Source organism: Cephus cinctus, unplaced genomic scaffold, assembly GCF_000341935.2.
Source record: "Cephus cinctus unplaced genomic scaffold, Ccin1 Ccin1_scaffold0299, whole genome shotgun sequence".
NCBI lineage: Eukaryota > Metazoa > Arthropoda > Insecta > Hymenoptera > Cephidae > Cephus > Cephus cinctus.
The window spans coordinates 973,562-999,361 of NW_014333002.1; the positions used below are offsets into that span (position 1 = coordinate 973,562).

Below are 25,800 nucleotides of genomic sequence, written 5' to 3' on the forward strand. Positions count from 1 at the left end.
ATACGATCGGTATTGTGAAAGTTTCTTATATTATACTATATACTCTAACTGTATATATTAACCTATATAACTGTAAATTTTTAATTTAAAGTATATTCTTAATGGTGATGTTATTTCATTCATTATTAGGTATAAAATAACCCTTTGAATCTATGGGTACCTTTCATTTGTTATACGCTCCTGGTTAGAAACGCATTCAGCGCGAAGACAGTTGCGCACGTATCGATAAAGACCCGATCGTACTGGTTTCGATATAAATTATTTATACACACGATTGACACAATACATAAAATATGGCAAGTTCGTCAAGGTGAATTAAAACTTTTTTTTTCGTGTTAATTGGGAACATAATTGGTAGAGGTGCATGAACAATAATAAAGGTTGAGGTTATTATGTTGTGATAGAACGTATAAAGCAAGGTTTCTTTTGAGCTACTGAAACTTGTAAATTTTCTTTATCGATAACCTCACCGCCAAGGTTGGCGTGCTATTGTATAACAAAAGTACGCTGTCAATGTACGCAATATTATGCATCTGTTCCTTGTAATTGAAAGATGTTATTAAAGAACTTATCTTTTCAAAAAGTGGATAAACCTCCACATTCTTTGCTAAACCTAACCTCCGAATTTCATCGTTTGACATGCAGTTGAAGTGCTTATAGCGTATTTTATGTTATAATATAGATATATCTTGTTTCTCAGTAATTTACTGATTCTGATTCTGACTTATGTATACACTGTAGAACATGTTAGGTATATTCATGTACCTTTTTTTTCAGACATGAGACAAATAAAGTATGTTGCTATGCTCATCCTGATGCTGTTCTGATTGAAGATTATCGAGCTGGAGATCAGATCTGTTCAGAATGTGGATTGGTAGTAGGCGACAGGTTATTATCTGAAAATATTATGCTATATTATCAAGTAATTGTATGTTGAACCTGTATCATCTATTTGTAGGGTAATAGATGTTGGATCGGAATGGAGAACATTTAGTAACGAAAAGGCTGGAGTAGATCCTTCTCGTGTTGGTGGCCCAGAAAATCCATTGCTCAATGGATCAGATTTATCGACAATGATTGGACCAGGTACTGGTGCAGCCTCGTTCGATGCGTTTGGAGCATCAAAATATCAAAACCGGCGTACAGTAAGTTATCTGAATTACTTTTCTTGGATAAAATCCTATTTTCCCTTTTTAAATTGTATAACTAAATTTGAAATGCCTTCTAAACTCAATTTTTTTCTAGATGAGTAGTTCCGACAGAGCTCTGATCAATGCCTTTCGTGAAATCAATGGAATGGCTGATCGCATTAATCTCCCTAAGACCATCGTAGACAGGGCAAACAACCTTTTCAAGCAGGTTCATGATGGAAAGAATTTAAAGGGTCGCGCAAACGATGCCATTGCATCCGCATGTCTTTACATAGCTTGTCGACAAGAAGGAGTGCCTCGTACATTTAAAGAAATTTGCGCAGTGAGCAAGATCAGTAAAAAAGAAATCGGCCGATGTTTCAAGTTGATCCTGAAGGCATTGGAAACCAGTGTAGATCTTATCACAACAGGTGACTTCATGTCGCGATTCTGTTCAAATTTGGGTCTTCCCAATATGGTACAACGTGCAGCCACCCATATCGCCAGGAAGGCAGTAGAGATCGACATTGTACCAGGAAGATCACCTATATCGGTAGCAGCAGCGGCCATTTATATGGCATCACAGGTAAAAATCTAAAAAATAAATACTTTTTTAATTCAAGATATCTAATATCACATTGTTGTTCTATCTTAAGGCCTCAGAAGACAAAAGGTCCCAAAAAGAAATTGGCGATATCGCTGGTGTTGCTGACGTTACTATCAGACAATCTTACAAGCTTATGTATCCACACGCTGGTAAACTCTTTCCAGAAGATTTCAAATTCGCCACGCCAATTGATCAGTTACCACAGATGTAAAAAAAAAAGCTATATTCGTCCTCTTTTCTATACCTTGGTCTTAATGGATACTAAATAATTTTTTCGTTATGATAATCGCCGAATATTGACGCGATTTAAAAATATCCCTTTTACGTTACAGTTTACATTCCCATAAGATAAATGAAACAGAAATTTATAAAAATATTATAATACACCTTACAAAATTCAGTGCAAGCATTTTTGATCGAATCAGAACGAATCTACGATAATTATGAGATAAATTATTTAAATATCTGACTACTTTTTATTGTCACTATCGAAACTGATTCTATTCACAATATTTTTAATCATGTATGTGTTCGAAAACGACGAAACCTGCAAGTGAAAAGAATACTTTGTTTAAAGTTATCATATATAATTTGTTGCTGTCATTTTGCAATGACTAAGAAATTTACAAATACTTCGTATGTTCTTTTTGTATAATGATGAGTCAAATTTCACTCTCCTTTATGGAATATTGGCAAATTTGAGTCAAACACATTTTACATGCAGTGCTTGAGCAATAATCTGATTATCTCAGAATTCTAATAGAAAAAGAAAACAGTGGTCGCAAGCGAATTGTCTTGCGTAGAGTATTATGAAGTTTTTGTTAGAAGGTTATTGTTTTTCCAACAGTGCCGTTTTTTGCGAACTTTTCGCAACATTCACGAGACTGAGGCGATGCCTGATACATTTTCAAAAATATGTTCGTAAATTAGCGACTAATATAAAAGGTGTTCAAAGTAGTCGTGACATAAGTAATGTATCATAATTCCAGAGTCCGATTATTATTATATTATCATATTAATAATGCTGAAAAGAAAATAAAAACTGTAAAACAAAGCATCAATCCCCTTCAATAATGAACAATCCATTATATTTCTTGTACTTCTAATTACGTTTATACCGACATTATCGGTTTCAGCGTAACAAATTTTATTACAAAATCTATAATATACATGAATAAATAAAATATAGTGATGGCAATATTATTGTGTATCTAATAAGTGGGCAATAAAAATGTCGCTGTCTTACATTATAAAAAAAACGTTTGGTAGGCTGAATTTGAATGTCATATTTTATCTTTCTAAAATCCGATACGGATTTAAATATACACAGATAAAATTTATCTCATACACGCTCACTCAAGTGAAGCTACTTTAAATATTTTTATTAACAAATATTGAAAATATTCTCCCATTTGTAGCTTTAGTTGTCAATGAATCTATTAGAGAGACATACACAGATTAATAGCTGGACGGTAAAATTCTCAGAATAAGTCGACTATTTCTGATGGACTGACTGACAATAAATATTTTGTATAATTAAAAATTGAACTCAAACTCAACGGATCAAACAGTTGTATTTTGCAATCAAATTAGCAATGTAATCAGCAATGATTAACAAATTCATTTTTCATACAAATCAGAGCTTCAAGTTACCTCAGACAATCATCAAACTAAATCTCCCGTGAAAACCGGATCTTACAAATTAATATTAAATATTTGAAAGATACAATTTAGTCTCAAAAAGACAAAAGCACCAATATTACATTACAATACAGAAACACCTGTATCTACGTCATGAGTCCTGAATAACCGTTTCTTTTTGCAACTTTACAGAAAAAAAATATATAAATTTAGAGAAAAGTAAAATAAACAATTACCAAAGCAATCCAAGGAAAGCTCTGATAACCTCATAATAAATAACGGCAGATGCAAAGAAGGATCGTTTAAAGTTTAAACGAATATGACTTTATTTACATTTGAGCGAAGAGTACACAGTATTTTTGCTATGCAATTACAATAATACGAATTATTATTGTAGATGATAAAAAATAAATGATTATGTATCATTAATATAATATTAATCTATGAACGAGAATTGCGTGATGTTACTTTTGTCCCTGATACGCTAATATGTAGTCTCCTGCTCTGCGAACCTAATGGCATAATGATAAACGACTTAATGACTGAATGAATAAATGAATGAACGATGAATGAATTAATGAATGACTGAACGAATGAACGAACGAACGTGTTCTATATACAATATGCGCGTAATGACGTGTTACGATAGTCCCTCATTCACGTTAACCAGTTTTAAAGAAGTAGCAATTAAATCTGCAAACCTCTCGCATTCACTAACTGGTTCTAATAAAGCAACGAGACGCTCCCTACACTACCTAAAATACTTGATCTCCTAATAATAAGCTTGTCACTTACACCTAAATACGTCACTACCCATAGTGAAGTGCATCTCCTACGAATGACCTAGCCGCAAGCGCCGTTTTCTCATTAAATACATACAACTCCAAGCAATGATCATAAATATACTCTGCTATTTCGTACAAGAACTTTTTGACACGTTCGGATGGCTAATGCATCTCGCGACAAAGAAAATTAAAAGCTTGGCCATTTTTAGAAGGAAAAGATTTAACGAAGATCCAACTCGGCGCAAACGGTAAGGTCCATCATTTTAACATGAGAGAACTGAGATTTATATGAGAATAAATAAATAACGAAGTCGCAAAAGTTATGCGCGTGATGTCAGTGGAAGACGATAAACCGGAGTCAGACTGTCGTAGAGTTACAATATGTCGTTAGTCTATTCCGAGGGTCTCGGGGATATTAGTTTTATACACGTATATGAACTTTAAGGCCGGCCACGCACTGACGTGACGCTCCATACGATTTCGGTCGACAATATTGATTGTATAAATTTTTTAACAGGTATCACTACTGTACATCATGTACCATGGTGCGTCATGTCGTTAAAAGACAAGTGACCTTAATTCTGTCACTGTGCTAAAAAGTTTGAGCGATTAACTTTTGCCATCGGATAAATCTAAGTACGAATGAGTATGAGAAAAAGAATATATATATATATATATGTATATAATAACGTATCTCGTATGTCGCGCCCAGAATTATTTATTGAACAATATAACGTCTGCTACTTAGTTCAATTTCTAACGATATCCCCGATACTCTCAGCTCTAAGAACGTCGCAGAAGCGAACGTGCTGAGCAGCAAATTAAAACGAGGGAAACGCATATGCCTTATCGTAAAACTGTCTTGTGTAAGACGAAGAAAATTTTTACAAGAGTAAATTGCGAATTAAGAAATATTTTCTAGTCAGGGAGTCATGAGCACACGAAAGACTGCCTGTTCGCGTGTGATGCACGAGCCAACTTTTCTGTGAGTCCCAAGCAGATAATGATCGTGTTAAAAAAATATTTTGCCTGCCAATCAGCACTCGTACTTCGTCGAATTCTTAGAATGTATTTATACATAGAAGGTGGGATGTGCGAGTAAAAAAGAGAAGAGGATTAGCGTATGAGGCAAGTTGCGCAAATACGCTGAGGACCGATGCAATCATCGTGACAGAATGCCCCGCACTGACGACATATAACCATAGCTCCACGCATGTTGCATTCGCAAGGAGGAGGTGGATCGCCACCCATTATGACACCTGGTGCACCTGGTTCGGCACCACCGCCACCTCTGCCATCCGAAGCACCTCTTGCCTTTAGGGTAACCGCCTGATGCGAACCTTCTCCAGCACTCGCAGGCCTGCCGCGCACCAGGTGGACACCGACACCCATACCTGCTATTTGCGGTGGTAATGGTGGCGCTGAGGATGCTCTAGGAGCTCCGTCACCCACGCCTGTTCTTTGCACAAGTATATACTGGCCGAGACCACCGGCATTGTTGGTGCCTAACTGTGCTACCGCATTATTTTCTGTAACCTGAAGGAAAAATTGTCAGTATTCATCTTTTAGGTTTAATCTGGAGCACTGAACGTGATGACGAATGCACACAGGAGATTGAAAATTTTGAATGTGAAATCGTAATGTTTCTGTAGGACTCACCTCTGCAGGTATGGTCTGACGTGCGGTAGCAAAGACGTGCCTCAACATGACTGCCTGTGCCTTGTTTTGTGTTTGTTTACCGTGTTGCGTTGGTTGTTGAGATTTTTGAGTCTTCACTGCTGTGATTGTACGACCACCTGACTTGTTTGTGGTAAAGGCACCGTCGCCTCGAGCAAGTAAACTTGGCGGTGGTTTTAAATGGGCTTTCAGCTGATCTCTGTTCGGGGAACTTTGAATGACCTATAATGAAAGGAATGTTAAACTTTTCTTAAAAGAGAGCTATATAATGAACGTTATAAAACTGTATAACCTTACCGCTTGGCAAATTTGATAGCTACGTTCAAGGTTAACAGCGCCAGGTGGCTCTTTCGTGGAGCTACGTGATCTTCCTCCGCTTTGTTCCTTGTTGTTACTCCTAGAGCCACGCTGTCCTCCTTGTCCAGCAGAACGAGCTGATCTCGAAGACGCTGTTACTGTAGCTGGATATTGTTGCTGTTGCGGCTGTTGTTGCACAGTGCTAACAACCTGCCTAGCATGCGTCGGGATTGGTGTCTGGTGCTGAACAACAATTGGATTTTGTGCTCGGCTGACCTGCGACTGCACGCAAACAGTCGACGCATTTCCCTGAACCTGAGCTCGGGGAATGTTATTCTGTGTATTGTTACGTACTACGACATTCTGTGCCCCAAGTTGTACAACTTCCTCCGGGCCCCTTGCGACGTTCACTTGCTGCGAGGAATTCTGCTGAGTTTGAATTTGCACCGGGACTGGAGTGCTGTTCGTAATTGGCTGCGCTGCTGCATTCTGACCCGCGTGAAAGCTCGTTTGCACGAATCGGATTGACTGCAGCTGAGGAAACGCAATAATCGGTGGACTTTGCGACTGCATACTCTTCATCAGGCAACTGGTGACAGGAGGTTCCGTTGACAAGGTATCCGATTGAAATGGCACGGCCTGAGTACCAGCCAACTGAATGCCGTTGACAGTCTCTGCTTTCACAGTATTCGCATCGGCTGGTACGGGTCTCTGGGTGGCACTTCCGGTATCCGTCGTAGTCGTCGTGTCGTTACATTCATCCTGGGTGGTCACTGTGATATTGGCTGCGACGGAACCGTCGAGAGCTGCTGCCACCAGAGGCCAAGGTACCTGCAGCTCTTCCTGTGTCTTAATTTATAATTACGTTAATCGACTGACAACTGATTATTCAGATGAGCAGACACATTAATAAAATATAATGATAACGGAGAATTGAAAACAGAAATGAATCGATTTTATGCTTCCGATTGATCAAACTAAATTTAATGTCTTGAGGAATATTTTTGTTTATTTCATTGTTAAAAGAAAATCAATGACTTCTGACTAATTGTATGCTGCTCATTAAATGATTTCATCTGTAGGATGGAAACGAAATACGTACGTGTGCGTGTATGTACGTATTACAAATCAGCCGTGCTTGTGCGCATACACATACAAACATATTATACATATCTTGATTCAGGGGTTGTATACCTATTTGGGCTTACGTTTTTGCCAATTGAATTTCTATTTTAGAAAATTTGTGTGCATACTTCCAAAAAAGATCGAAGAATCAGCCCGTTTTAGATGATATTTACAATACTTCTACTTTGAACGACTTCCGCAATAGACGAGCTTGTTTTATAAAAAGTATAAGCTTATCACTCCGTCAAAGCTTTGCAACAATAGAGGACCTCGCTGCAAGGTAAACACGTAAATTACTTGTGCCGCAAGTTATATCTTCGACAAGAGGAAAAGTCGTTAAAATGATTTTCTAAACAGTAATGCAGCAACATGATTATTACACATGAGAAACGTCTTCTAATTAACCATATATATGCACCTTACCCTACTGATATTGTTAACGTTGCTGACACTTTGATCAACTGCCCAACTGCACTCAAGCATCTCTGAGCAGACGTAATTGTTTGCCTCTCGAAGAGCTTCGTCCTCATTTCCTCCATTCATGTCCTGCTGAGTCCCGCTATCCTCACCCTGGCCCGGTACAACCTGAGGCTCCGCTTCCTCCGTCCCGTTTGAATCCATTTCCATCCCTTCTAAAATCGGGTAAATAATTTCCTCAGGACAACCTGAAATTTCCTCGTACGCTTCACGCATTTCACCACGTACCTAGAAAACAGACAAGTGCACATAAAAGAACTTGTATACTAAACAATATTTCAAATTTATATTGACTAAGTCGTACTTCTAATTCATGAATACGCTGCAACGTTTCGCTGTCGATCTCCATTCCTTCTGGAATCTGTGGTTCCCCATCTGTTGGATTTTCTGCCGTAACACGACTCTCTCCTTGGTTATTAATTACATGCTGCTGCTCCTCCGTCGTTCCTATCAACTCCGTCGTTCTTACTTCCTCGTGCGAGGACATAGTCTCATTCACTGGATTATTCTCATCGGACATATGAGAGATTTGTTCATCTGGTAACAGAGGAGCTTGATCCTCAGACATATGAGACACCGAGTCGTCCGATACTCGCAGGATTTGTTCATCTGATACTCTGGATAAACACTCCTCCGATACCTGAGAGGTACAGTCAATCTCTTCTTCGACAGCTGGTGGAATAGATAGATTTGGTAGCTGCGCTATATTATTCTCTATTATTGAAACTGGTACTTCTTCGATGACTTGCAGAATCTTTTCCTTTGTGGCTAGAGGCATTGGCTCTTCGTTTGCTTCTTTTATTCTTTCTGGTGGACATATTGAATTTATATCTGTTGTAATTTCGGCAGTTTGACTTTCTAGCTCTTCCGCGACCTGCTCCCCAGCAAAACTTTCCTGATAGGGTTGATCATTTACTGTTATCTCAATTTCATTCATATCTGTAGACTCCTCAACATGATTTTCAACTGCCAAAATTTGTATTGCCTTTTCGTCTTCCTGTAACGAATTCTGTTGCATCTCTTCTGTATTTTCGGAACTTTCAGGAATACTGATAACATTCGTTTCCGCTGAAGAAACATCCTCTTTCATTTTTTCTTTCACCGTCGAGACAGTACATGCTCCATACTCCGATACAGGATGTTCCATTTGTGACTCATGACGAAGACGCATACTCGATCGAGTTACAGCACCGCTGGATCTAGGTTCTGTTATACAATGTGATCCTGAAGTAAGCCTCGGCTCTAATTTTTCACCCCAAATAGGTTCAAAGTGCTTTAATTTCCAAGGGTCTAATTTGTGTTTGTCTCTCTCAGCTTCCATTTTAAGCCTTTGCTGATTTTCCGGTGTGAACTCCCCTTCCGTTAGACGTTTTCGCCATTCCAAACAAGCACGCGCAAAAAATTCATTGTTCAGTCCTGATGTTGCGGCATCCTATGAATAATAGATTAATATAATTTTTTTGAATGTTATATACTATTGCTACTAACTTACAATTAGTTTAGTAGAACACTGTGAGCTTTAAATGTCACGTTGGAAATGAAAATGGTTATTAAACGACAGTGATGGTCTGTACTAATGGTGTAAATAACTTCGCATTATCGTTTTACGCGTATAATGAAGGTACTTTATGCACTATGGCATAAATGCATAAGATAATGAAACATACTTGTCTATCAACAGCTGGCAAAAGTTGGGCAAGTTTTCTTTGATACAATGGTGGAAGGCCTTGAAAGGTATGCCTATTAAGTAGAGCTCGCAAACTCGTACTTGCAAGAATACTGGCTGGTGATTCCAAATCCACCAGACCTGCTTCTAATTGTGCAGCTGCTGACAACCTTTTGGTTGATCGTCTACGGCCTGATTTTAAACTAAAACCTGGTAAACTGGCCAAGACTTCTCTCATAGTAGCTGCCGGTTCCTCTGCTGCTATATTGTAAATAAAATAGTTTATGTTTTAGCATAATACATTATTAGTAGTTCACTTTGTATTATACGTGTGCTCTAAAGATAACTATACACGTACAATTGGATGATTTATTACAAAAAATTCATGGCACAGTCAGAGCAAGGAATCATCTGAGATAAACTGAAAAAGCAATAGTTCAAGCAAACCTTTAATTTGTGAAAGGCCATTTTCACAATTCTTTGAGGTATACAGACGAAATTAAAGAAATGGAATATGAGATTGAAAGAGAATCTCGGCAGCCACCATTCTCTGTCTGGTCACCAAAAGTGTTTGTCCAAAAGTGACATTGAATAAAATGTCAATATTTAAATGGGAGGAGGCAAAACAATCAGGATAAATACTACAGAATTACCAGTGTTAGGGTGTTGGATATTGTTTACAAGAGTAGGTGAATCGTCTGGTGGTGGTGGTGGCAATGGCTTGACAACAATGCGTGGCAGGGTACGTGAATTTCCAGCAGCTATGGTTGTGTTTTTCCGCCGTCTCTTGGCTTGTTGGCGCAACGCGTGCTTGATGACCTTCTTGCTATGTACCATGCTGGAATAGCCGGAACAACCTGAACCAGTTTCACTGGTCCCTTCGCCTTTGACAAGCTCAACTTCTGTATCCATGATAGTACTGGCACCCCTACGCCATCGCCGTGCGAAAGCCACACAATTTATGCGAATCGTCCTGATCCGCTACATCGAACGCCGTATAGGCTTCAGTTAGCCTGTTGCATTTTACATGCACCTTATAAGCTGCTAAAATTGGTGAATGTCAACTCCGATTCAAAAAATGAAAACATCTTCATCGGCAATCACTCGGCAACTTTGGCCAATATAAGGTTAAACTTTTGACATTTCTCGTGCAACGAACTTCGCGGGAGGTTCGACTTGTTGAAAGCTTCCACGAGATATTAAAAATTCGCAATTTTATCTTAAATCACAGGCAGAATTCCAGCAGAAAAACTCGCGACGTTTTGCTGCCATCGGCCATATTGTATTTACGTATTTATTCCCCGCAGCAAGGAATATTGCAAATCAAAAAATCCCTAGAAGAAACAACAAAAAAACCTGCTCAATTTTTTAAAATTAAAAACCGTGTCATTGAATTCTATTACAATTTTCTTGCGTGAATCGAATTCATATCATTGTTACATTTGAAGATATGATTAATATTGATCTAATCCCCAATGAATAGTGAACATAAATACTACTTTTCAAGCCCGTTTACATAGAAAAATGTGTCATCTCTCATATAACCCTTAAGTCGATACTGAATAATGTTTCCGAAAAAAATGGTATAAATAACAATGTTATGTAATATTAAACAAGTACTTTATTGCAGTATCCCAAACGAAAACTATTATTATATTGAAAATTATACGAAATACAGATGATAAGGACAATTTGATGATATAATTTCTCCGTGTAAACCGAGCGTTGAAGCCGGTTGTTCAATTCGAGCAAAATTATATCGCATTAAAAATTCGAATGTTTATCGCTAGCTAATCTACAATGTAGCTGATAGGCAGACGTTAAAAAAAATGTTTAAACTTGCAAAAAGTCTGCAGTTTTCATAGTTTCAATAACATCAAGAGTTCAATTCTTCACGTTTAAGATTACAATATTTTAACATAATAATAAATTCGATATATTTAATATTTTCAATCAACTGTCATCTACAAGGCATTAATAAGATGTTATATCAAATCTTCTGTTACTTCTCACGGATATAACTTTCAAAGTATAAAGTATATTTCACTTTATAAATGCGTCTGAATTCTTCAAAACCTATTATATAATTAGCCGGCTAATCTTAACTTATGTTTGGTTTGTTTATTTCATATTCTCAAAAAATAAATATGCATGGTTGTTGTACTATTTCTGTTTCTGTTTAAGCCTCGCAGCCCTTCGCCACTTTAATTCACTGTGACCTATGAAGGGCCAATTCTTTGTGAGAAACAATTTATATGAGTCCCTTGAATGAATGGCCCAGTCACATATGTTTAAGCACAAGTTAACCAGAGTGAACTGAGCTCTACATGTGACTCGACATTTGATATTTGTGGACCAATGAGATAAAAGATATCTAGGGAATATTTTCAAAAATCTCTTTTCTCTAGGAGTATAGCGTTTTTATTGGATATCACATACCGCATATCAAATCTTTCCTTACATGAAAACAGCATCATTCATGTATTTACAACGAATTCATCTATGCACACGTCATCAAATCGTATTCGCCGAGTCGGCCGAAGTAGATTGAAGTAGATACAGTAACGTGAAGTGTCAGCCGGCAATTTATATTGTAGCAAATTAGCTTGTTTACATATACAGCAAAATGGACTACATTTATAGACTACCATTTTTCGTTTTAGAAGTTCCTAATTTAAGAATCAAAAGACCATCCTGGTTCGTCCAACCCAGTGCAATGATTATTTTTTCTTTGGTGCTACTATCATATTTTTTAGTGACAGGAGGTTAGTCCGTCGTATATCTTATAACATTCTTTTCTTTAATTTTTTAACGTAATGACTTACTAGGTCAACAATAATTTTTGTCAATTTTATGAAAATCACGTTCATGTAAATATTTTATGGACTTCGTTTGTTTATCACTATTAGACGTGCCACGTCTGTATTTTTTTAAAGTGATAAATGTCATGTAAGATTCATATAATTTTCTTTGCAGGTGTAATATATGATGTAATCGTTGAACCACCAAGTGTAGGATCTACAACCGATGAACATGGCCATACACGGCCTGTACGTATAAAACTATTAATATTTACACTTATTTACTTTAATAGTATAATTGTTTCCTCAACATATGTTTCGATTGTATCAAAAACTCTGTTATTATACGTACTTATGACTGGAGTCTATATTTCATAATAGTATTTATATCATATTTTACATTATTTTCTAACAATAATTACAAGGCAATACCATGTAATTGATTCTAAGATAAATTTACTGTGTATGAATATAACTTTCATGTTATGAATTTTTGTTGCTGATATAGGTGGCATTTATGCCTTACCGTATCAATGGACAATATATTATGGAGGGCCTGGCATCTAGTTTTCTGTTTACTCTTGGTGGACTAGGTTTTGTGGTACTTGATCAAACTCACAGTCCATCAACACCAAAACTCAACAGAATTCTTTTGATATGTGTTGGATTTATCAGCATTCTAGTCTCCTTCATTACATGTTGGATATTTATGCGCATGAAATTACCGTAAGTCTCACAGTTAAATACAATTAATCAACAAAGAAAGTTGATTATTTCGATGTATAGTGCTTCTCACATTTTTTGGTTTGCTAGTGAATACAGTATATCCAAAAATTATCTCTTCTATCACGACAGTACTAATATTGTACATGAATTTACAATAGAATCAGTTTTGTATAAAATTCAAGTACTATATAACATAATCAAACGTACAGTAATATTGTTTTTTGTTGCAGAGGATATATTCAGTCATAGATGACACCATAATGAGTACAAATATGAATTTTACTTTGTGTCTTATTTTATCATGGATAAGGACAAAGAATAAAAGCGAGTTTTGCAATGGAACACATTCTGTTTATATAAAATTGTTTAATTGTATATTTCCTATGAAACAATTACTTAATAAATTAGATGAATAATTATAATCTTCAAACACATACAGTAACAAAAATGTGAGTCATGGTGTATAAAATTTATCTCTATTAATGAAAAAATTAGGCATGTCGCGTAGAACAAAAATCTGAACTATTGTAATTAAATGAGTATATATAACATCATTAGAGATTCGTTGACTTGAGAAAGCAGGAATATAATGACTTTTCTGCACTCATTAAAATATAAATATCTACGTCATAGAAATGCAACACATTTTATTATAAACTAGATGGAAAAAAATATATATATGTGGGTCCCTTTAGTCTCCCTCATATTATCAAATAGTTGACTATAAATGTAAGATACCTTATATAAACAAAAAGAAAAATTTAATCTTTCGATTCTATTGCACTAGTAATCTAAGACTGTACTTAAACTGTTTAACGCTTTGGATATCTGACTGTTTTGAGTTTTACATATAAGTTTTATCAAAGTTCTAGTTATGAATTGAATATCATTTACTCTATCTATCAGATGACATTACAAAATTCAAGTCTGTTCATGATCGGGATTGTTCATAGTTATTAAATTATGTAAGAATATATTACTTATGAAATTCTAGACAGCACTGCATATAAATATTACAATAACAACTGCCTAGCAAGAAAATGATCCATGCTGTCCCGAAACTCAATTTTCTGAGTATGGCTGAATTTAATAATTCTCTATATTAAAGGAATCTGATATCTAGGCATATAAAATGCTCAATCAAATCAATTATATATAAATATAAATGAACTCAGGATGAGATTTAGACCTTAGCTTCGATTAGAGCGTTGGTTGGTATTTTTTGGTATTCCAATTAGAATGCACCTTGGATATCTTAGGCCGTTTTTTGTCTAAATGCAGATCTGTCATCCATCGTCACTAACCTGTTCAGTCTTGTTTTGACTATTCGGTGTTATTATTTGTTTTCCTATATTTTATAAGCGTATGCGAAAAGTCCTGTGAAAATATAAAAATTAAAACTTAATCAATATGCTATATTTAAGAAATATCAATAAGTATATATGTAATATAGAAAACAATTTTTCCATACTTAGAGAAATCACTGCTTTTTTCAATAATGTGTTCAAATTCTGCAAAGCTCAAGGCTCCATCGTCATCCAAATCTGCTTCATCCAATAAATATTGTAGAAGCTGTTGCATGTCCGTTTCATTTAATCTTTGTGGAGCTGTCAATCTATCAACTACTTGTCTCAAATCACCAATACCAAGCATGTCATCGCCATCAAAATCTAAATATATGAATTTTATTTTTATATTACAAAATGAATGTTAAAGAAGATAAAATGACATGCAATATATAAATGTATATTTAGTAGAAGTATATTTACATAAATTTAATGCTATTACCAAAAATTCGAAAGGCATGTTCAGCCTTTACAGCTTTTGGAGCTGCATCACTAAATACAGACATCATATCCAAGAAATCTTCAAATGTACAATCCCCATCCTGGCTAGAACTAAACACTTTACAGATTCTATCTCCAAAAGGATTTACTCGAAGTTCTGGATATTGTAAAACCTTTGACATAGGTAGTTTTGCATTCCTATTATGTCCTACTTTCTCAGGAGCAAGAGCCTTGAATTTTTGATGAGCACTGAAACAATATTGAAAAATATAAAGTTTCAGGGAAGTTTTAACTATACCATAAATATGAGTACAGTAACTTAGATATATTAGCCCTTATTCAGAACTCGCTCTTAAAGTCACTAAGAGAGTCGCTTTTAGTTAAAAGTCACTAAGAAAAAACTTAAGAACGCGCTATTAGTACTAAAAGCGATTTCTGAATACGGGTTATTGAATTATAGTGGGTTTGGAGCACAATAATATTCCAATTAGAAAATGAATATTATTATATCAAATGATATTAAAATATTTTTTTCATACATTATTGTGATTTATTTTAAGTGAAAAAAAAGGAAAATTTAAAACTAATAACTTGTACAAAAATTTGCCATCTGGAACATTTTTTAAAACGAAATATTTATATCAAATCCAATCATAATATACAATCACAATATAAATTTAGATAAAATCTATATTTAGATTTCATACCGTACCTTGCATAGTTCATAATCGTATCTTCTCAATTCGCGTTACGTCAATTACAAAAGAATGCATTCCACAGATAAATTTTTAAAAAGTATCAGTTTTAATAACTATTATCCGGGAATTTCAAGGGGGGAAAAAACAAAATGGCTTATCCAACATTTAACGATGTACTTACTACAGCACTTCCTTTTTCGTGAAATACGTGAGATCCTAAAAAAGAAGAATGTAGTTTAGCTTAGAAAATAAAAAAATGATAATAAACTTGCCATTTAAATACAACAATAAATAAAGTGATGTTTACTTGATAATCTTGTAATTCATCTTCTGTGAATTGACTTTTGCCTGCACCCATTATCGTTCAAAACTCGACTTATAAATTAGTAAATGCACTTGTTAATCTACTATTATCGTAAAATTATGAGTAAAACAGTGATTCTGCCAGTCGTCGCGAAAATAAACTATTCCAGCAAAGCGTATCACGTACAAAGGATCACTGGAAGCAACTACACTCATTCCACCGAAGCTGATAAATTTACTTACACATGGCAACTACCGTCTCACGTAGCACATGAGCACGCGCGTTTACAATTTTCCACATCTCCTAAGTTACATCGCGCGCACCTGCATAATCTAATTTAAATTATTATACTTATTAGAAAATTATTGCTCTTTAAATCCTGCTAATTATCGTAACACATGTAACATCATTTGTGACTTTGAGCTAACACTTTTTTAAACTGACAAAAATTGTACATTAACAAATGAAGTAAAACTACTTAAACAGTTTTCTTCTCTTGCATTAATTCTACTATATTTCTTAAGACGTCAATAGCAAAACATAGTTCCACAAAACGAGTATTCGTACATGATAGAGCTATACATAATTGGATTTAAATACATTGTCGTAATTCACGTAGGATAATCACATATTTGGATTTGAGATCTGTGCCAAATATTTTGAAATACCAAATTGACTTTTCATTCTATTACATTTTTATGTAAATAATACATATAATGCGCTATTTTACCAGTGAATGTTTTACCACTTCATATTAATTAGATATTATTTCTTTTTCTCACATCTGATCTTAAAATTGGACAAATATAAAGACGATCGACTTGCGTCTCTTTTAATAGTATCGTAGACCGCTTTTGAGGTAACGCTAGGTAGTGCATATTGCGCACAAGCACACAAGCGACATCGACATTGTTGAAACGTTTCGGAACAAATCATTGAAAATTTCTCATAAAATAAGCACATTATAAATTTCACCATAATGGGAAATATTACAAATTTAATTAGAAGCATCTACTACGATCCCTATAAATGGTAAGTTATGATAACGTGAGGTTTTTGTTTGGGAATGATATATAATATCATAACCTCCTTGTTTTTATTAATACTTCGATACCGGCTATCATGATTTAAAGTGTATGATATTACTATTTAACTCATGTGTTTTGTCTGTTTTTGACTCCTCTTTAATCAGTGAAATTTATTGTATTATCCACTTCATAATTATTATTTAATTGTGTTTAAATGAAGAAATATTATGTTGCAGGTCACTTGTAAAAAGCATTGGAATTTTCGCCTTAGGAGTTAAAATTGCTCTTGAATGTAATGGCATGGACTTGATGCCTCCTGTAACACCGTAAAATTCTTCTCAAATGTATTGAATATTGATGAAATGCCTAGTATAAATAGGTGGGGATTATAATACATGTGTTTAATATTACATATTTGTTATCTCCTCCTATTTACATTATATAGAATAAACTTTCAATTACTATACCTAACCCATAAATTTGTAAGGCAAATGTCATTGTTACATTAAGGTTCAGGACATTAATCTTCTGTAAATAAAAAAAAATGAGTAATACTATTATAAACATATTTGTAACCTTTTTACTTTCATGAAATATTATATATAGGAAATTATTCTGTCACATATTGTTTATATCCATTAAAACATACGTTAATATTATTGCACATTATACGTAACTTATGATTCTTCTGCAATTTGTTTGTAGTTTTGAAATACTGTTGATCTAACTGAAAGATATAATGATGGCAATAAAAGATATACTCTCAAAATTGAAATTCGTTGACTATTAAATGAAGAGTACACCTAAATTACTGGTATAAAATAGTGACCGAACGTAGTTTATTAATTTTTCATATAATTAATATTGTTGAACGTATACAAATTTTTTTTACCTTATCACACTATTTTTTTGCTTTTACTATTTAAAATCTGGTTTGCCTATTTTATGATTTGTTTAGAATATAATAGGTATTTAAAATCCAGCTGTACAGTCGGATGTAGTTTTACCAATTTTTTATTGCGTAAGATTGCCTTATAATCAAAGCCTGATGAAAAGGAGTAAGTAACTTGTTTGCAAATTTATATCAAAATATCGGGTTACGTCGCAATAATATAGTACGCTTCCCGAGAGACAGGCGTGTAAGTACTGCGATTCCTGAATTTGTGACTTTTAATTATTGTGCCTTTTGGAACAGATTTACTGTAATACGCAATTCAAGAAGTAAATTCATGATATTATTCAAGATAATTCATAAGTATTGGAATTTCATTAGTTTACTTAACCTCTACACCTTGTTTTTTAAATACTAATTATCTTTTGACGAATAATATAAATAATTCTATCTTTGTTATGTTTACGTACAATCATATAACTGATATTAAATTGTATAGTAAATATATGTTAAATTTAATATCGTACTTTTGTAGATCTATGCGTATATCGTGATTATGAAAAATGGTGATTGTTTGTTGAAACAACTGTCTAATCCTGTAGTGCAAATGAATTGAGATTTATATTGCATTTTAAAGAGTTATTAAGTTCAAATACATCAATTCATTATGAACGAAGAAGTCGAATCAAATGTTGTCCCTGAGTTACCAGGTAAGAAACTTGCGTTTACTTTTTCATTTATTAAAATTAATATTTCTGGAGCTACGAAAGGAAAGAATTATATTTATCAAAATTTTTTATAGCTGTGATTGGAGCATTATTCGATGCTTTAGATGATAAAGATGAAAATGTTAAACAAGAAATAATACAATCTATCAAAAGGATTGCAAAGCAAAATCCTGTATCTGTTATTAATACTGCAGTATATTTTCGTGAGCTCCATCGCAAGGTAACAGATTTATACTTTTTCAATTTATTTAAGTTGAAAAATTGTATTCTGTAAATACATCAATTTAAATTGATATACCATGTTTTATATTAATCAAATATTTTATTCTTCTTCCCAAGATATCTTCCGAACATGTGATTTCCATGATGAAAATATTGGTTGAGACTTGTAGAGATCAGTCGTTTTCTCTGCAAGAAGATCTGGCATCATCTGTAGCAAATTTGGCTATCGACGAATTAATTGGTGATGCTAATAAAGAAGCTTGTGAACTATTAGTTGCACTTAGTAGATTTCACAATGCTCAAACCATTGGTATTTTATTATCCAAGTGAGAAAATTGTTACTTTAATATAAAATAGTCTTAATAATTATACATCAAATTAAATATAGAAAAAAATTAATTTATTGAATAGTAATGCCTGATTTCACTCAATTTTTAGGTTTGATCCAGGAACCCTGCCACATTATGCAATTGTTGAAGCAATGGGAAAGTTAGCAATGGGCAACACTTTTGGTACAGTGCCGTTTATTAAACTTGCAATGAGCATTATGATACCAATGATGTACCAAGTTCGTGACGATCGTCTAAAGCAAGCGTTCTGTTATGGTAAGTTCATAAATAAATGTTTTATGACTATTTATATATCTTCGCAATTTCCACTGAAAATGTTACAATAATAAATTAATATAATTAAAAAATTCTAATTTAGCTTTTGGCAGATTTGCGGAGGCAATTAATGATTATTTAAACAACATAAATGAAGCTCCTGATCCTGGAATTACAAATGATTCTTTCAATTCTGAAATATCTTCAGTTTATGATGTTTTAACGCATAATTGGATACGGTCTAGTCGAGACGGAAATGTGATTGAAAGTGTGTTGACGTCGATTGGACCCATGTTACCGCTTTTGCCCAAAGAAGCTGAGAAACGACAAACTGTGAAACTAATACCGATGCTATTGACCATTTGTAAAAGATCTCATGTTCGTTTGGCTGCTACAAGGTATTTTTTTTAAGTTATTCAGTACAATGTATACATTTACAAAATCTAGGTCATACTCAAGTAAATTTCGTATTTCTATAGTGATTTGATTATCATTAAATAAAATAGACATATGAAGTAAATGGTTATGATTTTCTGATTTTAATTATTTTTTAGAGTCTTAGCTATGTTGCTGAACAATATTATTGAAGAAGAAAAAGAGGTCATTAAACAATTCTTGGAATCGTTACACCACACTTTATCAGAGTTCGTCAGCGTTAATCCTTTTGATGTATCTCGCGAAGCACTTTTAACACATTACGAGACATTACAGTGTTTCCGTGCAATTGTTATTTCCTACCCTGATGAAGGACTCGATCGGTAAGTAAATATTGCAAAGAAAATCTGTAATAGTTTGTTTATTCCATACGATAAATTTCTAAAGAAATAACTACATCATAAATTTCAAAATAATTTACAAATTTGCAGAATTTTACAACAGATAAAATCACCGGCTGTTATACACCGCTCTCGTGCATTGGTAGTGCTGAGACATCTTATAAATACACTTCCACCACAGGTTTGTACGTTACCTTATACTTAATGATCATATTTATGAAAATCATTATCATTCGCAGAATGATGCAGTACTACAGAGAATAGCATTAACTCTTCAAGAATCTCTTGGAGAAGCTAGCGCAAGACAAATGGTTGGAGCTATTGTTGCTCTTGCCGCAAGAACCAGTTTGCCTCTTTTATCCTCCCAACGAGCAACCTTTATCCGATTCTTGGTTCGTGTTTTGTCTATCATCATAGAGAATTCAATTAAATATATGTCTAATTAGGTTTTAAGAGCTTAAAGGAAGCTTTATTAAATTATACAGGTAGCTCATTGTGGTTCTAAATCCATTGAAGCAGAAGCCTGCGAAGAGGCTTTGCATTTATTGGCAACTACTGTGGAAGGTGTTGAGGACTGGTTATGGCCACTGTTGCTGAGTGCACTTCTAGATCCGAATTATTCCACATCGGTAAGAATACATTTGAAATTTCGTATCCAATATCTTTTTAGTTGCCTTTTTAGTTCTTAATGGGTAAGTAGCAGAATAATACTTGCAATGCAATGCTGGCGTAATATGATAAAATATATTATAGTGGGTATTATATTTTTATATAGGCAATTTCAGTGGTGCGTGCTCTTTCGCCATTGGCTACAAAATTGATAAGAAAACGAGAAACAACTGAAATAGAGAATAATTTCCCACGTGCCAAAGTCATGGTTCGATGCTTTGAGTTATTAGGCGAAGAAAAGAATCGCATTTCTGTAGTTGCATTGTTACGATGCGCGGCTCCTCTTCTGGGTACTCAATTAAAAGAGCTTTGGGACAAACGTCTTCTAGAAGTTACCAATCTCTTGGAAGCCGAACAAGATAACAATTCTCTAAATGTCCCACAAAGGTAAGCGGCATTCACATAAAGTAAACCCTTTCATTAGATTTTAAAAAAATAATTTTATTAAAAATTGTTCCTTATCGTTTTCTTTTTGTGTATTAATTTTATAACAGAAATGATAGTTCTAAAACGATATATTTTTTATATATATCCATAACAAGTAGGGCACTGATGTGGGAGGAAAGGATCGTCGAATTGCTAGAAGAAAGCGTCATACAAGAAGGAGAAACATGGGCTCACGACGTTGCAGACGAGTTAGCATTAAAAGCAAGTGCACCTGGAATGGCACCACTTCTAGGTGCTGTTTCAAGTAATGCTACTCACTTTACACTTCTTATCGAGCTTGCACGTACACACAGTACAAACGGCGAGTTTGCACGAGCTGTAGCAATAGCAGCTAAACGTCATTTGAGCGTCATATTAAAATTGATGGAAGATTCCTGTTTTATGGAGGATCATAGAAAAATACCAGTCAAATTGTTGGGATTAGTCAAAGATACTAAAGCAGCTGCAACCGCTGAGGCAGCTAAGGCTGGTCTCATGAGATGTTACGCCGAAATGGCCCACAGGACTAGTGCGGTTGAATTCTTTCCTGCCATAGAGAAACATATTCTACCCTGGACTGTACGACAACTGACTGAATGTAAAGAATTAACCACGAAGGAGAGTGGTTTGCTGGCTTTGGAGCAGGTGAAATAACGATTTTACACAGTTATCAACGTAACAATATGACAGATTCTGATCTGTTGCATTAAATGAGGACGATCAATATATTGATAAATAATTATAATTATATAGATTGGAGGGGCTGTGCATCCTAACAGATTAGCTGGGTCAACTGGATTACGAGCAAGAGGTCCAACCCTTACAACACTTTTGAGTCTATTACAAGGGCATTCAGGACATAGACCATTACAACTATATCCATTAATCCTGCGGGCCACAGTTTCTCTATCGTATCCTTTAAAGTACATATATATTTGTAGTATACAGTATCAATCAATCAAAAACTAATATTCACAGATGCAGCAAAACTTATTCTAAAAAGTAGATCACATATTAATAAGTCACGTTATAATGATAAATCTTTCTTAACACATCATCAGACGAATTCCACCTGCATTGAGTTCCGACGAGAGGGCTATTCTACTCGGCACTGTAGTGGACAAAGTGATAGCGGCCAGTGCAGAGGTATTTAATTGAATGCATGAAAAGGTTACGTTTCGTTTTATTTCTTCCTTAACGCTATTGATTTCTGACAGATTGGTTTGTTGATGTTGCCAGACGTTATGCAACAAGTGGTAGATGGTTTGGGTATGGTTTGCAGTGAGGTTGTTGCTGACTCTGCAGATGCGTTGGCGGAACTTGTGGAGATAGTAATGCCTTGGATGCAATCTAAATCGTCGACAGAACGTAGAACGACCTTATTAACATTACGATCTACTCTAAGGTACTTTTTCTTCAGAAACTTCAATAAATAACACATTAGTAGTTCATGTGCATATTCACGATTATACCTTAATTCATTGTTATGCAGAAGAATTTACGTTTCTAATGATGCAGTGATCTTTGTATTAACAGATCGTACCACGATTCATTGAAGTACACTTACCCCAGTGGCAAACTAGAACCTGGCAAACTCTTAGGGAGAATACTTGCATGGTGTGCCGATCCAGAATCTACATTAAGACCAATAGTTGTTGATTGTGTAGCGTTGTCGTTAAGTATCGGAGCGAGGCATCGGTCTACATTGCCAGATAATAATTTGGATCACGATTTAAGCGAGTCGAAGAGAATCATTGTCAGTGAGGATTCAAGTGCTCTTTATAAAGGGATTAAGGTTTGTGCTACGAAGTGTATATTAATATTTTATATGTATATAAGAGATATATGGCTCGTAATAAGTAAAATTTTATTTTTCATTTTAGAACTTGGCCATGGCAGTAAGTGAAAGGGTGGCTAGTGGAGAAGTCGTTGGTTTGGCGGAAGGTTTAATAGAAAGTCTGCTATGTCGTGGGGAAGGAGGGTTGGCTGCCGGAATTGCTCTGACTCAACATTTCAATACGAGAGGTGCCGACATTCCACGGGCAGACGTATACTTGATTGGTACTCATTCAATTTATGTTAACATTTTTTGTAATAAATTTAGATAATTATTGCATTGCAAGTGCAACTTATTAAAATTATAGATAATATTGTCGCGCAAATGCGACATATGGAGAATACCAGCTGTAGACGTGGAGCTGCCACTGCTGTCAGATCATTAATGAAACATCATCCACAGGAAGTGATCGAACAGTTAATACGGCAACCTTTACCATTAGATCGGGGAACTGAAGAATGCTGGAAGGAACTCGGAAATGATCAAGAGTCAGGACTGCAAGTAAGTTCATTTAATATAAATGCATTGATATTTTATAATATATACACACGCAGTACAAAACTACAATGATTTACTTTAGGCTCTAGAGCTATTATTGTCTCGAATGGAAAACAGTAATCTCTATGCAGACGTTCCACCCGGTACGCATACTGGAAAACATAACACTGTGACCTTTTCATCATTGGCGGCAGTCGTAGCTACTGGGCACCTTTTGCAATGTCCCAATTCTGAGGTTTTAATAGAGAAGAAGTTGTCAGAATTACTGTCAATTCTCCTGACATATCTAGCAGGTTGGCTGCATGCTGAAACTCCAACGCTTTCTTCTGTCACAAAATTTGGTTTTATACCCAATCGAGAATCTTGCAAAATAAATCCACACCGAGAAGTCTACTGTATACTTACAAATATCTTAACCGTTGTGGATTCAGACTTAGCCTCAAGTCTACCAAATGAATCGGTATGTGACAGAATTTATGTACAATCTTTCTATTAATTACAACACCCGTCACACGCTATCGTTATATTAATAAAATATATTTCATTCCAGATATTCGAGTCGAACTCTGAAGCTGAAGAAAGTTTAGTAATGACTGTACGTGCAGCAGTGCGATGCTTGGGAAATAGGAGTGAAGTATTATCAAATTTGGCACATTCCGTGGGAAAATTATCAGCAAGCACACTTCCTGCACAAAGAGCAGTTTCTGCTGCATTTTATGCAGAACTGATCGGCAGAGTGGACTGCGGCGCCATTTGGTTGGATGCAATAGTGAACACTTTACATGAAGCAAAGTCTGATTCGTCACCATTAGTGCGAAAATTAGCGACCATTGGATTGAGCAGAATATCTTGTCTACAACCGGAACAAGTAATAATCATCCTAAGTTATGACAAGAACTGATATCGTTTTCTCGCGTGACTTTTATAGCTTCTTTTTGCGGTATTTTCTCCAGATAGACGAATACTTCGAGAACTGTGTAGCTGCTCTTTTAGATGGCTTAGAAGAGCCAGCAAACGGAGAAGGAGGAAGCGAAGTTGCTCTCGAATCGTTGCGCGGGCTTGCAGGTTTGTTATCACTTCAGCGAGAAATTCCAGTGAGTCCGCGTATTGTCCTCGCCCTGAAGCCTTTTGTCGAGAAGGAGAATGCGGAAGTGAGATTGGCTGCTATAAACTCCTTGGGCGCCATTGCCCGCGGATGGTCAATATCCGTTTCTACTCCTAATGATGATATATCAGATCATTTGCTTGGTTGTTTGCCTTGCCTCATTATCAAACTGGAAGATCCAAATCCTGCAGTATTTCAAGTAATTTTTCTTCAATTTATATGTATACTAATCTTACTGCTCTTGTTATTATGTAAAATTTTAGTTCCTTTTCAACCAATCCTATTTTATATAAATTTTATTTGGTAATATGTTATAATGTATTTGTTTTATTCCTTCGCAGGCAGTACGAGAGACTCTTTATCATTCAGCTAAACTCTTACAGTGCGAACCCCTGGCTGTGTTGATAAATGGATATTATGAATCGAAGAATAATACAGGCAATGCAACAGAGGAGTTTTTACGTCAATTAATTCACTGTCTGCAGGAAGAATTACCCCAGAGGGCTGAAGAACTCAGGTTAATATTTCACATACTGATTCTAGTAAAGAGATTTATTTGTTTAATATAAGAACAAATAATTCTTCAAGGACATCTGCATGAATTATGCCAACAGTAATTTATATAATTTGTTCATTTCTTTGCGGTTATTTTTTAATATCTTAATCTCTACTGAATATTTGTTTCAGAAATGCGGTGAGCAGAGGATACGTAAGATCAGAAAATTACACCGTTAGAGCCACATCCGCCTCGATTTTGGGATTATTCGGACAACCAAGACCAGAAGACATTCAACGATTATTACAACTGTTGCGTGATAAGGAATGTAATATCAGATCTCGTGCTGCTCGAGCGCTTTCATTATGCTTCACGCAACAATAATATCGTAATTATCTGCAGTGAATGATACAAGTTATGAATATGCAAAAGTAGATTTTATTACGTGACCTCTGTGTTGGAAGACACAAAGCTGTCAGTTGCTTTTTAATTTCATGAAAATCAATTACATCCTGTCGCGAATTAGTTGGCTTTTACACTCGTGAGAGGAATACTTTACTCTGTACATGAAATGAAATTAGTTGAGGCTTGGTGGAGGAGTTTAATATTAATGAAATTGTTTTAAGATGATCTTTTTACTTTTCAATTTATTATTCTCAACTGTACGGTAATATTAGGAAACAAGTGCACAAGACTTGTAGAATAATATGCGGCATTGGAGAGTAATACTGACTAATGTGAAGTGATTGAGAAAAGAGTAGATTTGTAAATTATATTTTCTGAAGCATTTATATGTT

General features: G+C 35.1%; 5 protein-coding genes and 1 long non-coding RNA gene across 15 annotated transcripts; 4 read left to right on the plus strand and 2 right to left on the minus strand.

Moving 5' to 3' along the window:
- The first annotated feature begins 163 nt into the window (after nucleotides 1-163).
- On the plus strand, nucleotides 164-2,791 carry LOC107266160 (transcription initiation factor IIB). Its single transcript, XM_015736362.2, has 5 exons — nucleotides 164-310; nucleotides 778-888; nucleotides 959-1,145; nucleotides 1,246-1,716; nucleotides 1,787-2,791. The coding sequence occupies exons 1-5, from the start codon at nucleotides 294-296 to the stop codon at nucleotides 1,946-1,948; spliced, it is 948 nt and encodes a 315-aa protein (XP_015591848.1). The 5' UTR covers nucleotides 164-293; the 3' UTR covers nucleotides 1,949-2,791.
- An 888-nt stretch (nucleotides 2,792-3,679) lies between these two features.
- LOC107266159 (polycomb protein Asx) lies at nucleotides 3,680-10,763 on the minus strand. Of its 5 annotated transcripts, none has more exons than XM_015736360.2 (8): nucleotides 10,059-10,762; nucleotides 9,407-9,666; nucleotides 8,044-9,171; nucleotides 7,686-7,967; nucleotides 6,492-6,986; nucleotides 6,138-6,419; nucleotides 5,823-6,062; nucleotides 3,680-5,699 (listed from the first exon to the last, which is right to left on the minus strand). In XM_015736360.2, the coding sequence occupies exons 1-8, from the start codon at nucleotides 10,315-10,317 to the stop codon at nucleotides 5,280-5,282; spliced, it is 3,366 nt and encodes a 1,121-aa protein (XP_015591846.1). In that variant the 5' UTR covers nucleotides 10,318-10,762; the 3' UTR covers nucleotides 3,680-5,279. The 5 variants fall into 5 exon arrangements, with proteins under 5 accessions (XP_015591846.1, XP_015591847.1, XP_015591845.1 ...); XM_015736361.2 differs by having other exon boundaries at nucleotides 6,138-6,380; nucleotides 10,059-10,760; XM_015736359.2 differs by having other exon boundaries at nucleotides 6,138-6,986; nucleotides 9,407-9,663; nucleotides 10,059-10,763.
- Nucleotides 10,764-11,883: 1,120 nt separating this feature from the next.
- On the plus strand, nucleotides 11,884-13,287 carry LOC107266158 (oligosaccharyltransferase complex subunit OSTC). The gene is made up of 4 exons (XM_015736356.2): nucleotides 11,884-12,170; nucleotides 12,382-12,455; nucleotides 12,715-12,932; nucleotides 13,163-13,287. The coding sequence occupies exons 1-4, from the start codon at nucleotides 12,032-12,034 to the stop codon at nucleotides 13,179-13,181; spliced, it is 450 nt and encodes a 149-aa protein (XP_015591842.1). The 5' UTR covers nucleotides 11,884-12,031; the 3' UTR covers nucleotides 13,182-13,287.
- Nucleotides 13,288-13,562: 275 nt separating this feature from the next.
- LOC107266157 (calcium and integrin-binding protein 1) lies at nucleotides 13,563-16,437 on the minus strand. 2 transcript variants are annotated; one of them, XM_015736354.2, is made up of 5 exons: nucleotides 15,725-16,437; nucleotides 15,599-15,633; nucleotides 14,721-14,968; nucleotides 14,404-14,602; nucleotides 13,563-14,309 (listed from the first exon to the last, which is right to left on the minus strand). In XM_015736354.2, exons 1-5 carry the CDS (start codon nucleotides 15,773-15,775, stop codon nucleotides 14,288-14,290), a joined length of 555 nt encoding a protein of 184 aa, XP_015591840.1. In that variant the 5' UTR covers nucleotides 15,776-16,437; the 3' UTR covers nucleotides 13,563-14,287. The 2 variants fall into 2 exon arrangements, with proteins under 2 accessions (XP_015591840.1, XP_015591841.1); XM_015736355.2 differs by lacking the exons at nucleotides 15,599-15,633; nucleotides 15,725-16,437 and adding an exon at nucleotides 15,432-15,582.
- Nucleotides 16,438-16,588: 151 nt separating this feature from the next.
- On the plus strand, nucleotides 16,589-17,313 carry LOC112494109. Its single transcript, XR_003059241.1, has 2 exons — nucleotides 16,589-16,753; nucleotides 16,986-17,313. It is a non-coding gene; the product is annotated as an uncharacterized LOC112494109 (long non-coding RNA).
- A 355-nt stretch (nucleotides 17,314-17,668) lies between these two features.
- LOC107266154 (maestro heat-like repeat-containing protein family member 1) lies at nucleotides 17,669-25,633 on the plus strand. 5 transcript variants are annotated; one of them, XM_025083380.1, is made up of 23 exons: nucleotides 17,669-18,004; nucleotides 18,177-18,351; nucleotides 18,444-18,589; nucleotides 18,709-18,917; nucleotides 19,030-19,196; nucleotides 19,300-19,594; nucleotides 19,751-19,954; nucleotides 20,063-20,153; nucleotides 20,212-20,364; nucleotides 20,458-20,601; nucleotides 20,748-21,028; nucleotides 21,184-21,712; nucleotides 21,821-21,978; nucleotides 22,129-22,213; nucleotides 22,285-22,472; nucleotides 22,604-22,862; nucleotides 22,951-23,128; nucleotides 23,212-23,405; nucleotides 23,485-23,862; nucleotides 23,953-24,270; nucleotides 24,356-24,706; nucleotides 24,849-25,024; nucleotides 25,195-25,633. In XM_025083380.1, the coding sequence occupies exons 2-23, from the start codon at nucleotides 18,309-18,311 to the stop codon at nucleotides 25,385-25,387; spliced, it is 4,740 nt and encodes a 1,579-aa protein (XP_024939148.1). In that variant the 5' UTR covers nucleotides 17,669-18,004; nucleotides 18,177-18,308; the 3' UTR covers nucleotides 25,388-25,633. The 5 variants fall into 5 exon arrangements, with proteins under 5 accessions (XP_024939148.1, XP_024939150.1, XP_015591835.1 ...); XM_025083382.1 differs by having other exon boundaries at nucleotides 21,187-21,712; XM_015736349.2 differs by having other exon boundaries at nucleotides 17,669-17,888.
- The last annotated feature ends 167 nt before the right edge of the window (nucleotides 25,634-25,800 follow it).